This window comes from Gymnoscopelus braueri (genome assembly GCF_963280865.1).
Source record: "Gymnoscopelus braueri genome assembly, chromosome: 1".
Classification (NCBI taxonomy): Eukaryota; Metazoa; Chordata; class Actinopteri; order Myctophiformes; family Myctophidae; genus Gymnoscopelus; species Gymnoscopelus braueri.
Window position 1 is genome coordinate 42,928,276 of NC_137603.1, and position 14,097 is coordinate 42,942,372.

Below are 14,097 nucleotides of genomic sequence, written 5' to 3' on the forward strand. Positions count from 1 at the left end.
CAAGCTCAATGTGTCGCATTGCGCCGCATTTTCAGCTTGTAGCTTGGCTATTTTTGCTAATTTTGTGTGACACTGTATGACAATAGGGCATTCATTTATGATGAAAAAGTATTAAAAGTTGCAATATGGGATACAGGGTTTCTTCCTAACAGCAAAGATATGTAGTAGAGATACGCGGATGGCCTCTCATGGTCATCCGAATCCGCATGTACAAATTAATTATCCACCCGTTATCCAACCGCAATAATTATTCTTTAAATATCCGCACCAACCGTTTCTCCCGTATGTCAAAATATTATTATTTTCTGGTATTCCCCGTTAGTTTTAGTAGGCTATTAGTTGTGCGATGCGATCACAAAATGCATTGATTTAGCCTATGGAATGTCGGTGCGTCTTTTTTCTTTTTTTCAAACTGGTGCTGCGCTGACAGACTCTGTGCGGCATCCAACATACAGGCATCCAACATACATGCGGCATCCAACATACATGCGGCATCCAACATACATGCGGCATCCAACATACAGAGCGCACTGCTCTGCTGTGCTACTGCTTGGTGTGGATATGTTACGGCCATGGTTGAACCCCTGTGGATTGATCTGCGACGTGTTTTTGTTGGCTGTTTTTGTCGAGTTTATATACCGTCACCTATTCCAAATAGCGGGCCACTTCCGTCTAACGGTACGCTTGCTTTCACATTGCAGCGTACCGTACCCGAAAACGCATGATCCGGATCCGAGACTGCCTCCGGAGGTGGTTTCGGGTACGATACGGTTATCCGTTTCGGGGAACGATACACGATACAACATTCACACTAGCGCGACACCTGCCAAGCGGTCTGGAGTGCGCACCCGGGACCATAGTGTGAAAGCGCCCTTAGATGTTGTCAGGGTCCCCACGGTCATGAAATTCCTGGAAATATTTTGAAATTGAAAAAAAAAGAATCCAGTACTGGAAAAGTTTGGGAATTGATCAAAGGTCCTGGAATTTATCAAGGGTCCTGGAAAAATATTTGGCTATGCATTGTTTTTGGCTATTGATTTTGTTAATACAAAACATTTTCATAAACATGTATAACATTACACGAAATATGTAACATATGTAGTTTTTCGCCGAACGGGCTGTGTGATGGCATATATTATTTAAATAAAATAAGTCATACAGATGCCATAATGAGTCTTCCAGTGAGCTATGCCCTAATTTTGCACGACATTTTGAATGAAATTGTACTATTCTATATTCTATGCTTTATTTTTGCTACACTGCCTATCTTTGGGCATTCTACATAGGAGTAAGAGACACATTATTGCGCTGAATGATTGTTATATAGGCCTGGAAATTGGGCTAAATATTCTGGAAAAGTTTTGGAAAAGTTTTGGAAATTCATTGCTAAAAATGTGTGGGGACCCTGTGTTGTCTATAGAATCTATATTGTGGAATGATAGGTAGCTATGCAGTTGTTTGTAAATAAACTTTCAACTATTTTGCTGATGAAAGGAAGGTTGGAGATTGCTATTACTTGATCTGAATTTACCAATTTGTCAGTTGTAGGGAATAGAAACTGAGCATTGTTTTGATCATCATTTATAATTTGAGAGATGTTAGGTTGTCGTGAAAATCATATTTCTTTGTTGTAGCTATTAAGTGTGTTCATACAGATTTCATAAACAACCTAGAACTTGGTTGCTTGCCATTTACGTTGAACATTTAAGATGAAGATGATATGAAATTAACATCTGAGTCTCTCTCTTTCCAGGCCATGTTCTTAGAGAATATGCTTCTCCTGTTTGCCTCTTCCTGGTTGTTCACCATGGCATCATGGGATACGGTGGGCATCCCAGCAGCTGTGTTCTGCAGCTTCCTGATTGGTGAGCTACACAGTCAGAAACACACAATCACAAATAAACTATCTAAAAAAACACATGAACACTGAACACTGTCATATCGCCATACTCTAATACAGCAAAATGTTAACCAGGATATCAGGTTGCACCTTTGACACAGCACCAAAAGCATCCACAGCAGTTATGTGAGCCTACCGTCATACCGCAATAATATTGCAATATGACGTAGGTTATGACTTATGATGGTGTAAATATTATTTACATCATGCTATATTTATGTCGGATAGCTGTTACTAACTACTAGTGTGACACTACTGTAGATTTTTGCTGTAGTTCCAACATATTTGTAGTTACCTCTCATCACCAGAGGGGGCGACACAATATTCAGAAATTCTGGATTGCCGCAGATTTCAAGTTTGATGTTCTTCTCTGTTCTCTGTAACTTGTTCTGCATTTCCTGTTTTCCTCTGTTTCCTGTTCTCCTCCGTTCTGTTACCTGTTCTCCATTGCTCTCTGTTCTCTAGGTCTCATAGCGTTGGTGTTGTACTACCGGTTCCTTCATCCAAAGTCCTTTGAGATCTTCCAGAGTCTTCGTCACAGAGGAGTCAGTGGAGCCTGCATGGAGCGAGGGTCTATTTTGTCCTTGGATGAGAAGACAACACCTAGCTTCCATCGCCATGCAACACTGTGTGGTCTGTACAGATCGTATTACCCTATTACCCTATTTATTATTATGATGATGATTGCTGTCTGTCTGTCTGTCTGTCTGTCTACAGTATTTATTACCCATTTATCACATTATTTATGATGATGATGTTGATGATGATTTCTCCATTGTTTTAATGTCAGGAGGCGGGACCTTGATGGACCTCCCCCACCAATGGGAGGGCTGGAAGCACCATCACTGGCTGCTGATTCGTTTAGCTCTCAAGACTGGAGATGTGTCCAAGATCTGTTCTTCCTATGGGGAGGGAGGTCTGGCTGGACTGATGGGTCTGGATGAAGATATCATTCACTCTCCTGATGCTCCTCATCCTCCTCAGGTCAGATGTTTAATGTTTATGAATCCTTAAACAATAACAATGTGCTTGAGGTACTCCCCGTTCAGACAAAAGCGTGAAGCAAAAGACTAGCTTCGAGTTTCAATGTAATGTCTATGTAGGCAAGCATTTCACGAGACGAGTGCCATGAAGTGGCACAGCAAAAAGTGTGGCTTCAAACCTTAGAAAAGTTTAACTTTGAAAATACTGTGAAGTTACAGCACTAGCATCCAGCCAATCACAGTCCCCCATTGCTCCTCCCACTTCAGAGACAGAACATTTTCCTCTGGTGGGAGAAGCGACCGACCGGTGTCCGCATTAAACCCGGAAATATTGCACCACGTCTTTTTTCTTTTTACTTATTAATCTGTGTTTATAAAATATAGATTCCCTTTCGAATCTCTTGGTTACACCGACAGTGTTCTTGTGAAGCAATTGGTTTAAGCTTACTTATTAGGTTTATAATTATGGCTAGTGTCATTATTCCGTGTCTGTCTGTGTGCTGGGCTCCGTTCATTGAGCTCCAGCCGCGGTGGGCTGACTGGCACTTCAGTCTCCTCTGTGCCCAGACAGTGCATTATTTATTTATATCAATTATTTATAAACAATCTATTCATTTTTGCAGATAAATAAGTAATTTAGTCAACCAATATTGATTCCTTTCCCATTATGTACAGGTACAGGCTAAATTTGAAATGTGTGTTTTGGCATGGGGTTATGAATAGATTGACAAAAAAACTGATGTCAAGATGGCCGACGGCATGAAGTGCTGAGCTGTACTCTGTGCCATAACTTCCCTAATATGCCATTCTACAATGTCTGATCAGTGATCGAATTAACTTTTTTCACACTGGATTCACCTGTGAACGAGACGGTGGAGGAGTTGGAATCCTTTATCGACGCGTTATATCACAAGAACGATATGTCGGCGGAAAACAAACCAGACGCCAAACGCAATCGGAGAGAGATGGGCTCAAGTGACTTGGAAGACCCAGCGGGTGATATTCGTGAGTCTCTGACAAGTATTAACCATCAGCTCAAGAAGCTTGACCTACTTGAACAGATGTTAAGTGATGTCAAAGAGCTAAAAGCCTCTGTCGAATTTAACAACAGTCTTATTGAAGTGTTAAAGGACGACAATGCCTCTCTAAGGATTGATGTCAATAACCTCCAGCGTCTAACAGCAGAACTACAAAATGATAAAGCCAACATGGCTAAAGATATACTCGATCTACAATGCAGAAGTATGAGGGACAACATCATAATACACGGACTTCCAGAAGGTCCAAATGAAACTCACCAGAAACCAGAAGAACTTTTAAAGACATTCCTGCAGGACAACTTGAAGATGAAGACGGATGAAGTCGCGGCCATTAACTTCTCCAGAGTCCATCGTCTGGGGAAAGCCAGAACCAACCAACAGAGACCCCGTCCTATCATCGCCAAAGTCACCGACTCCAAGATGAAGTCCGCTGTCATGTCGAAGGGCAGAGAGCTGAAAAACTCCAACTACTCCATCAGTGATCAATTTCCATCGGAGATCATGAGTAGACGGAGGCTACTCTACCCCGTCATGGCCGAAGCAAGAAAGAACAAGAGGAATGCTCGTCTTTCCATTGATAAACTCTACATCGATGGCAAGCTCTATAGGAATCCCCGCATCACGTATTGGCTGAGTGGTGGAGACGAAAACATTTTTCATGATGCTCAAGAGGAGCTATCGAGTCTCCAGCAAGTTACCTCAGCCGCTGTAAACGTTGAAGCCGCTGTAAACATGGAAGCACGATGATGACGTCAGTAGCACGTTGATTCTTCAGCATGCTTCCTCGGCCGCTGTAAACACGGGCGCGTGTTGATGACGTCAGTAGTGAGTCGTCATTGCCATGACTACCCCTGACTGTACTCTAGGACGTATGACACTGCAGACAGGTTTTTCGAGTCTCACTTTTACTACAACATACTCTCCTTTCTCTTCATATCCTCAGCATAATTTATGTATGTATGTATGTATGTATGTGTGTGTGTACTGTATGTGTGTGTGTGTATGTGTGTGTGTAGTTGTACGTGTGTGTATGTGTACGTATGTGTGTGCATGTGTGTGTGTGTATGTATGTATGTACATGTGTGTATGTGTATGTGTATGTATGTGTGTGTGTGTATGTATGTGTGTGTATGTGTATATATGTGTATATATGTATATATATGTATATGTGTGTATGTATATATATATATATATATACATATATTTATATTATTATTCTATGTATATATGTATTTGTTCTTCTCTTTCCGTTGTATTTTGTCTCTTGTTTTTGTGTGATTCGATCTCTCTGTCTCTGTCTCTGTCTCTCTCTCTCTCGCTCTCTATCTATATTTTTATGTACTGTATGTGTGTGTGTGCATGTGCATGTGCATGTGCGTGTACATGTACATGTGCATGTGCATGTGCGTGTGCATGTGCATGTGCATGTGCATGTGTGTGTACATGTACATGTACATGTGTGTATGTGTGTATGTATGTATGCATGTATATGTGTATATATATATATATCTTTCTCATCCTGGAAATGTGGTCAACATATTATGTGGTCAACATTATAGTCATTTCTTCTTTCTTCTTTTTCCCCTCTTTTTTTTTTTCTTTTCTTCTTTTTTTTCTCTTCTCTTTTTCTGTCTCGGTCTCAACACTCTCTTAGATGACATTCGATGATTGTGGTTTCTTTCTCTCTTCCTCTCTGTCTCTCATATCTATTTTTATTATTAATTATTATTATTATTTTGTTCTCATCTCTTGGCTAGGGAAATGTGGCTAACGCCAGGCTATTCTCCCAAATCCTTGGGCCTATGGGTTTAAGGTTAAATGGGGTGGCCTTGGGTTATTTTTGTTCTTTGTTTTTTCTGTCACCTTTTCTTTTTGTCTATGTGTTTGTTTATGTTCTTTGTCTGTTCGTCTTGTCTATACATGTATGCTCTGTATATGTGATTAGCACAGTATCATTTGTGATCCATGCTCTATATTGGTTTAGTGACAGTATTGTTTTCATAAACATCAAGTGTCAATCTGGATAGTGTAAAAGGACTTAAAATAATTCATTTAAATATCAATAGCCTTCGTACCAAAATCTCTTTACTTCGTCCATGGGTTGAACTGTACAAACCTAACATTATAACCTTGTCTGAAACTTTGCTTACCAGTAGAATATCCAATAATGAAATTAAACTTACAAATTATGTCTTATATAGAGCTGACAGGGGGACTAAGGGAGGAGGTTTAGCCACGTACGTATCAAATAATCTGGCTTCTGAACTAATTACACCTAATGTGGAGCCTTCTCACTTTGAGAGTATTTTTATAAAAGTAACTCTGCATGAAAATAAATATATCACTATAGGAAATATTTATAGACCTCCTTCCTCACCTGCTGAATCTTTTAATTGTATGGCCTCCACCATAAACTCCATTACTAATAAAAATGAACTGATACTTTTGGGTGACTTTAATAAAAACTGGCTTGATAAATCATCTAGCAAACAAAAAAGCATATTTGGTAATTTGAATTTAAGTCAGCTAATCAATGAACCTACTCGCGTGACACCTACTTGTCAATCTTTAATTGACTGGATACTGGTGTCACATCCAGATAGAATCTTAAAATCAGGGGTAATGTCCGATTGTCTCAGTGACCACTCAATAGTGTACTGTATTTGGAAAATTAAGCTCCCTAAATTACCACCTAAATTTATTAAAACCAGACAATATAAGAAAATGAACATCGACCAATATATTAATGACTTGATTGCTATCAACTGGGATAGGTATCAATTAATACCAAATGCTCATAGTGCCTGGGACTTCTTTTACTCTGAATTTATTAAAGTCATAGATAAGCATGCTCCCTATAAAAATATAAAAGTCAAAGGAAGGCATCTTCCCTGGATAACCTCTGACCTCATAGGTCTTTTCAGGCAGAGAGACAATGCTTGGGCTGTATTTCGCAAGTCTAAGGATCCTACTGACTGGGAAAATTACAGGCAGTTGAGAAACAAGTGCAAAACTTTGACCAGAAATGCAGAAGCCAATTATTATAGAGAATCTCTTACTCGCGATTTTAAAAATCCCAAGAAATTCTGGAAGAAAATAAAAGACTTAACTGGTTCTGATAAAAATACATCCTCTAACCAATTAAGAGTCAACAATGTCATATTACACAATCCGAATTTAGTTGCCGATGCATTTAACCAGCATTTTTCTTCCGTCTCTTCTCCCACGATGCATGATCCCTACATTGCTAGTAACAACCTTCAGCCCTGTAACAGCTCCTTCTCCTTTAGGAAAATAACACCTACCGAGGTCCAGGCTGCCATTAATAATATGAAAGTGAGTAGTGGTCCCGGGTTAGATGGCATAGAAAACAAATTTCTAATTTTAGCATCACACATTATCAGCTATCCACTCTGTGATCTTTTCAATTTGTCATTGACTAATTTTGAAATACCTTCTATCTGGAAGTGGTCCCGTATCACCCCTTTACACAAAGGGGGAGATTTACTTGATCCTAATAACTATCGGCCAATATCAATTATCTGCTCTACTGTTAAAATATTTGAAAAGTTAATTTATAACCAATTATCACATTATCTAGATGAACACAATATATTATCACCTTATCAATCTGGCTTTCGCTCTAATCACTCCACAACTACAGCGCTACTAAAACTAACCAGTGATATTTTCTCTGCATCTAACAAGAGTCATTTAACAGGGGCTATTTTTATTGATTTGAGCAAGGCTTTTGATCTCGTTGACCATTACCTCCTTTTAGATAAGTTATACTCTGTAGGTCTTTCAAGGAATGCTTTATTATGGTTTAATGCCTATCTTCACAATAGAAAACAATGTGTTGTAATTCAAGGATGCAAATCTGATCTCCTAGTCCAGCAAAGAGGTGTGCCTCAGGGCTCTACTCTTGGTCCACTTCTTTTTTCTCTTTTTATTAACGACCTCCCTTCAATTATTTCAGAATGTAGTGTTCAACTCTATGCCGATGATACAGTAATATATACCTCCAAGCCCACCCTATTACACATTGAATCAGCTCTGCAATCAGATTTTAACTCCTTACAACATTGGCTAGCTTCTAATAAATTATTACTCAACAAAAGCAAATCATATACAATGATTTTCGGTACTCGGCAATGCATTAAATCCAAATCTCAATCTCATTCATGTGCTATTTACAGCTCGGATGGTACACCTCTGCAGCGAGTTGAACACACAAAATACCTAGGTGTCTGGTTGGACTCAGAATTATCATTCAAGTGCCATATTGATAACATTGTGAGGAAAATAAATCTCAGTATTGGTATTCTCTACCGTTCCAGAAACTATCTTACATTTTCTGTTAGAAAGAAACTTGTACTTCAACTAATTTTACCAATAATGGATTATGCAGATGTTGTATATCAGGTAGCATCCAAAACCAATCTTATTCCTCTCAATACAGTTTACAATAAATTATGCAGATTTGTTCTTGGATGTTCTTTCACAACTCATCATTGTTTAATGTATGAAAGTCTGAATCTGCCCTCTCCCTCTGTAAGAAGACAGCGCCACTGGTTACAATTTATCTTCAAATGTATTCATTTCAAATACCCACAATATCTAAAACAATACATGGATCAATTTTCCTCCAATTATCACTTGAGGCATTCCAGCCAACTCTACTTTACTGTTCCCACTTTTTCAAAATCAACAGCCAAGAAAGCCTTTATGTTTAAAGCGCCTTCAGATTGGAATAACCTACCGGCAAATATTCGTTCCATTTCATCTCATTATCTGTTCAAAAATACACTTCTTACTTTGAGAATGTATGTACATGTCTATAACTATTTCATAACTATAACACTGTCATATAACCTCTATTAATCACTCCAAATATACTGACATTCACGATATTGTTCTGTCTGTGTTGACTTAATGATCCATTCTTATGCTTTACATTTTCTGTTGTTTCATGTGTTTGTCCTGTCTGTCTGTCTGTCTGTCTGTCTGTCCTGTTCTGATGTGGCTCCTGTCATCTGTCTTGTTTACTTGTTTTGTCATATCTGATATTGTTTGTTGAATTGGTTGTTGGAATTGCTTGTTGTTTAATGTTTTGTTTTCCCCTCTGCTTTGTTTTTGTTTTGTTTTGTTTTGTTTTTGTTTTGTCTTAGTTTTAGTTTTTGGAAAATGTCTATACAGTGTATCATGTACCTAGGATCCCCTCTAAAACGAGATGCTACATCTCAAGGGGCTATTCCTAATAAAGAATTTCAATAATAATAACACCGCTGCAATATTATCACATATTTTCTAGCACTAGGGGTGTATACCTTCCCAAAAATCACTATGAGAATTATTCCCCCTAGATGGTACCCATGGCCCAAATTTGGGGTCCTGGCTCACAGTCTATAGTTTTTTTGTAGCATTAGCTTAGGTCCCTGATAACTTTGTCGACTTTGTGCACCTTCTTCAAATGTCGATCGAAGTTCGATGTAGTTGCAATTCCATTATTGATTCTCGCACTGCATGCCTTGCTGTGATCCTTGTATGGTTGTCTTCCACCACCTCGTAATCTTTAAAACCGAACGATATAATTGCTAGAGTCAACATTTTCTTCCACCTGGCTTCCAGCAGCGATGGCAGGAGTGAACACATATGTGTTGTCTGTTTGGTAACGTGCAACAAGTGGAGCACAGGCGCTACTACTACTACATAATAATAATAATAATAATAATAATAATACATTTTATTTGTAATGCACTTTTCATTCACAAGGAATCTCAGAGTGCCACGTGGTAAAACACATCATCAAGCATATAAGGTTAAAAAATCAGGGTTTAAAAACAAATGTGGCTAAACAACAATTCAACACGAAAATGCCCTCTGAACAAAAAAGTCTTCAGGCCTATTTTAAAAGAGTCCAGGGTCTGTGGTGCTCTCAGATCAATAGGAAGACCACAGTTCCACAGATAGTTCCACAGGCGCGGCACTGCCGAGCAGAAGGCCCAGTCCCCCATAGTACGTAGATTTGTACCAGGGACATCAAGGAGGAATCTGCTCGTAGATCTGAGTGATTATGACACTAGGTGTCACTGGCGACCGGGATTTCTGACTAATAACATTAATAGTTGGACACTTTTTAAACATTTACATATATACATTTAAATATTTGGGCTTGTTGTAAGGTATTAAGTGACTTGAAAAGACTTGAAGTCTCAAGGCAAGTCAAGTCACAAGTCATTGGAATTCAAGTCCCAAGTCGAGTCCAAGTCTATTTTTGATTTGATCAGTCGAGTCTCAAGTCTCAAGTCCCCATCTCTGCAACCAGTGAAAAATAAAATAAATATAAAAAAAAAGATCTGGTCCTTGATCAGGTCTATTGATTGATTGATTGATTGAAAAAAACACAGGAAAGTACAGTTCAATACAAGGATTATACCCAAGAAAGTGCTATGGCTTTTTTGTTGGGGTCCTGTGTACTCAATTCATCAAAACATTGTGTGCTATGTGTGAAGTTTCATCCAAATCTAACTAAAACCCGCATTGCTGTGCTGGGTGTAATAAAAGTGATTCTGTTTGTGATTTTTCAGGTTCCTCAGGTTCCACAAGCAGCACCTCAGCCTGTTCCTCAACCTGTGCCTCAACCTGTTCCTATAGTGACTCCTCAGGTATAACTTTAACCACTAAAACCTATACTTGAGAGGGGTCAGCTCTGTACGTGGTCCGCTTTTCCCCCGTCTACACCAAATCTCTTCGACGAAAATAGCCGATCTACAAGCTCACAACGTATCGCAATGTGACATGCTTATAGATCGGCTGTTTTTGGCGAATGCTCCCCCCAGAATAGGTATGCTAGGGTTCAAGTGGTTAATTGTGTTAATGAACATTTACTTATACCTGGCAAGACAATTAAAACACATTCTTTTGTCCTGTATTTATGGAGGAAATAGAACCAGCGGATAGAAGATGGGTCTCAAGCCTATGTAGTCATAGTCTCGGAAACCCATGCTTTTTTTTTTTGTTACAAAAGAAAAAAAGCCTGGGGGAGCCATGCAGGAACGATGGTCTTAGTACCTTGTTATCTCCTAACCAATCAGAGTGCAGAGGGGCGTCGCTCTAAATTTGGTGACGTCAGCGTGCTCCGTGCACAGGCCGGGGGGGGGGGAGGGGAGGGGAGGCGGGAACATAGATTGGTGAAGCAATAGGAAGCCCCGCACGAATCCGTGCGGCTGAGTTTGGATCCGCCCTTAAAGACCATCGATTGGGCTCGTTCTCTCAGTCTAATGTAGTCATGACTATTATTATTAGCACAGTATACTGTAACTCACTGGAAAACCTATGCTGTCTGTCTTTTTTTTTCTTTCACAGGTGATAGAGGAAGCCCCACCCCCAAAGCCAGCTCCATCCACAGTGATAATGAGACCGTTGAGACAGGCCCCACCCACTCAGATCCAACGAATGAAAACACCTCCAGAGGTCTTCCCAGTTCAGGAAGTCATTTTTGAGGAGGCTGAAGATTCCAGCGCTGCACCTTCTGAAAGAGGTTAGATGTTGTTTGACAAGCACTAAGCGCACAGTCGCACACACGCACGCACGCACGCACGCACGTCACGTCACGTCACGTTTTATCAGACCATTGAATGGGCGAAGTAGGCGACATATTGACCTACCCGCGATTTATCAGACCATTCATTGTGTTATCAGGCACCGCAGGCGCGCAGTCTCAAGCGAACAAAAGTCACTGATGCATATTATTGGCCCACTAAAACTCAAAAACATTGGAAGCACCAGTATTATGATAAAATGTTTGATTTGACAAGGTGAGAATTTCCTAGTACAAACATTTTACATTGTTCACCTTTTCCACACCGTTGTGCCATGGGTTTATTTGTTAGTATTGGGTCAGTATGGTGTGCTGCACATACAGTGTTACAGTTGTTACATCCGTTTAATCTCATTTGTTATTCAGGAGATGATGAGTTCCAGAGCGCTGCATATGGCTCACCCTCACCCTCAACTCCTCACCAAGCAGATAGTCTTAGTCTTCCTCACATCGACAGTTTCGGAGCCAGTCTGACAGAGGCTTCATCCTCTGTCTGCTCGCTGGACATCAAGACTCCTGGCTGGTCCCCTGACCGACGGTCCCCTCTCCTGCTGACGTCTCCGGAAAGGAACCCCGGCGAGTCCAACACCACGCTGTACTTCAGCGCAGAGGCCCCGTCTCCGTCCAGTGGAAGCTATCTGGGCTGGGGTTCCGAGCTGTCACCCTTCTCCACCAACAGAAGTCCCTATCGGATCAGGGAGGCTCGCTTCGCCACTTCAACCCCTCGACCTGAGTCTCGTGCTGCGATTGAGGTTCCAGGTCTGACCCCTGTTGTTATCATCCCCGCAACCCCAGGAACCACTCCTGGAGCCACTCCTGGTACAACTCCTGGTACAACTCCTGGTACAACTCCTGGTACAACCCCTGGTGTTACCCCTGGTAGCTCTACCGCTGGTACCCCTGTCGCACCTCTCACTCCAGTCATTTCCCACGCCCGCAAACAAATGGTTCAACTTGTGGACTACAGGGAGAGGGCAGTTTAAAGAGGATGAGAAGTACAGGATGGGGAATGAAGAAGGGTCAGTTGTTTTTAGTTCAGCCTATGGATTATGGATCCACATGACACACAGTAAAATCCTCAATGTTAATTTAACCCTAAGAATGTAAAAAACAAAACTGACCCAAATGAACGGGTCTATTTGGGTCAATTTTTATACTCACTGGGTTAAATTATGCATCAACTGTGGGTCTGCTAGATGGGGAATTGAGGTCCTTTACAGCTCTGTTCAGTCAAATCAATGAGAAAACACGCTAATCGTTTTCCCCCTGATATGTTCACCTGGGTAAAATAAGTATTTTTAAATGGTTGAAAACATCTGGGGGAAAAAAATATATACACTCTGTGAGGGATTACATTTCTGCTACAACTTTCTGTAACCCCCTGGCCATGTGGTAAAATAACTGCCCCAATCTGCTATGGCACCATTAGAAATTATGCCTGACTCAGAAACACTTTTATTTGCTTGCAAAATGTTAATCATTTTAATTTCATGTTGTAAAATGTGATCATTTTTTTTTCAATCAGCGAATCAGTCAGTGAATCAGTGAATCAGTGAGTCAGTCAGTCAGTCAGTCAGTCAGTCAGTCAGTCAGTCAGTCAATCAATCAATCAATCAATCAATCAATCAATCAATCAATCAATCAATCAATCAGTCAAGTCAATCTGGCAGTAAAGTCAGTCAGTCAGTCAGTCAGTCAGTCAGTCAGTCAGTCAGTCAGTAAATCTGTCAGTAAGTCAGAGAGCTAGTCTGTCAGAAAGTCAAGAAAATCTATAATTTCTTTGCAAACAATAAATAATTATAAATAGAATATAAATTGGGCTTCAGTCAGTCAGAAAATCTGTCAATTATTCAGAGAGACAGGTTTGTACACTTTATGGTCATACAAACAAAAAAGTGGATATTTTTTCATGTGCTATGAGAAAATATTTATCTTGATCTAATCTAACTGGCCAGCAAAACTTTCATGGGGAAGTCTTTTTAGGCTTTAATTTCTGTTTATAACAGATTGCACTTTAGAACAGAAACCGTACGGATGAACTTCCTGTCTCCACCAAAGGATGTTAATATTGCTGTATAATCCATGATATGTAATCAAAGGGTTTGCAAGCAATATACAGTGAAAAGGGAAAATTGAAGTGATTTATGATATGTAATCTTTTAATTTAAAATTTTGTTTACATTCTGTTTACAGTTTTACACTTAGTTTAGTGACTTCTGCACATATACACTTATTTTAGTTTATGTAAAAGTTGAAAATGATTGTTTTTCCAGTAGGCACTATGTTGTGTCTCCATGGTTTAGCTTTGAGCAAAAATCACAGGCTGTTTTCTTAAAATAAGAACTGCTATCAGCTTGATGATGTGATGAGATATAAGAAAAGAGTTAGGATGTAAGATTTCTGACAGGTACTGTATGTAGCGCTGTATTCCTGTCAGAATGGATGTAAATGTCATCATATGATTCATAACATCTCTTTTTTTCGGTTTAATGAGAGAAGGTCATTCTATGAACTTCAGTGGTACTAATGTAATCGATTATTATAAGCTACAGTATACTAAAAATAGTATTA

General features: G+C 39.8%; 1 protein-coding gene across 1 annotated transcript in view; it reads left to right on the forward strand.

The window, feature by feature from the left end:
• LOC308073264 (XK-related protein 5-like) overlaps nucleotides 1-12,834 on the forward strand; it is a 20,454-nt gene extending 7,620 nt beyond the window's left edge. Inside the window, exons 7-12 of the mRNA XM_080412143.1 lie at nucleotides 1,754-1,865; nucleotides 2,366-2,533; nucleotides 2,691-2,884; nucleotides 10,514-10,591; nucleotides 11,292-11,466; nucleotides 11,893-12,834. Coding sequence (XP_080268269.1) covers nucleotides 1,754-1,865; nucleotides 2,366-2,533; nucleotides 2,691-2,884; nucleotides 10,514-10,591; nucleotides 11,292-11,466; nucleotides 11,893-12,509 — 1,344 coding nt within the window. The 3' untranslated portion in view covers nucleotides 12,510-12,834. The remainder of the gene's footprint in view (nucleotides 1-1,753; nucleotides 1,866-2,365; nucleotides 2,534-2,690; nucleotides 2,885-10,513; nucleotides 10,592-11,291; nucleotides 11,467-11,892) is intronic.
• Nucleotides 12,835-14,097: the final 1,263 nt, after the last annotated feature.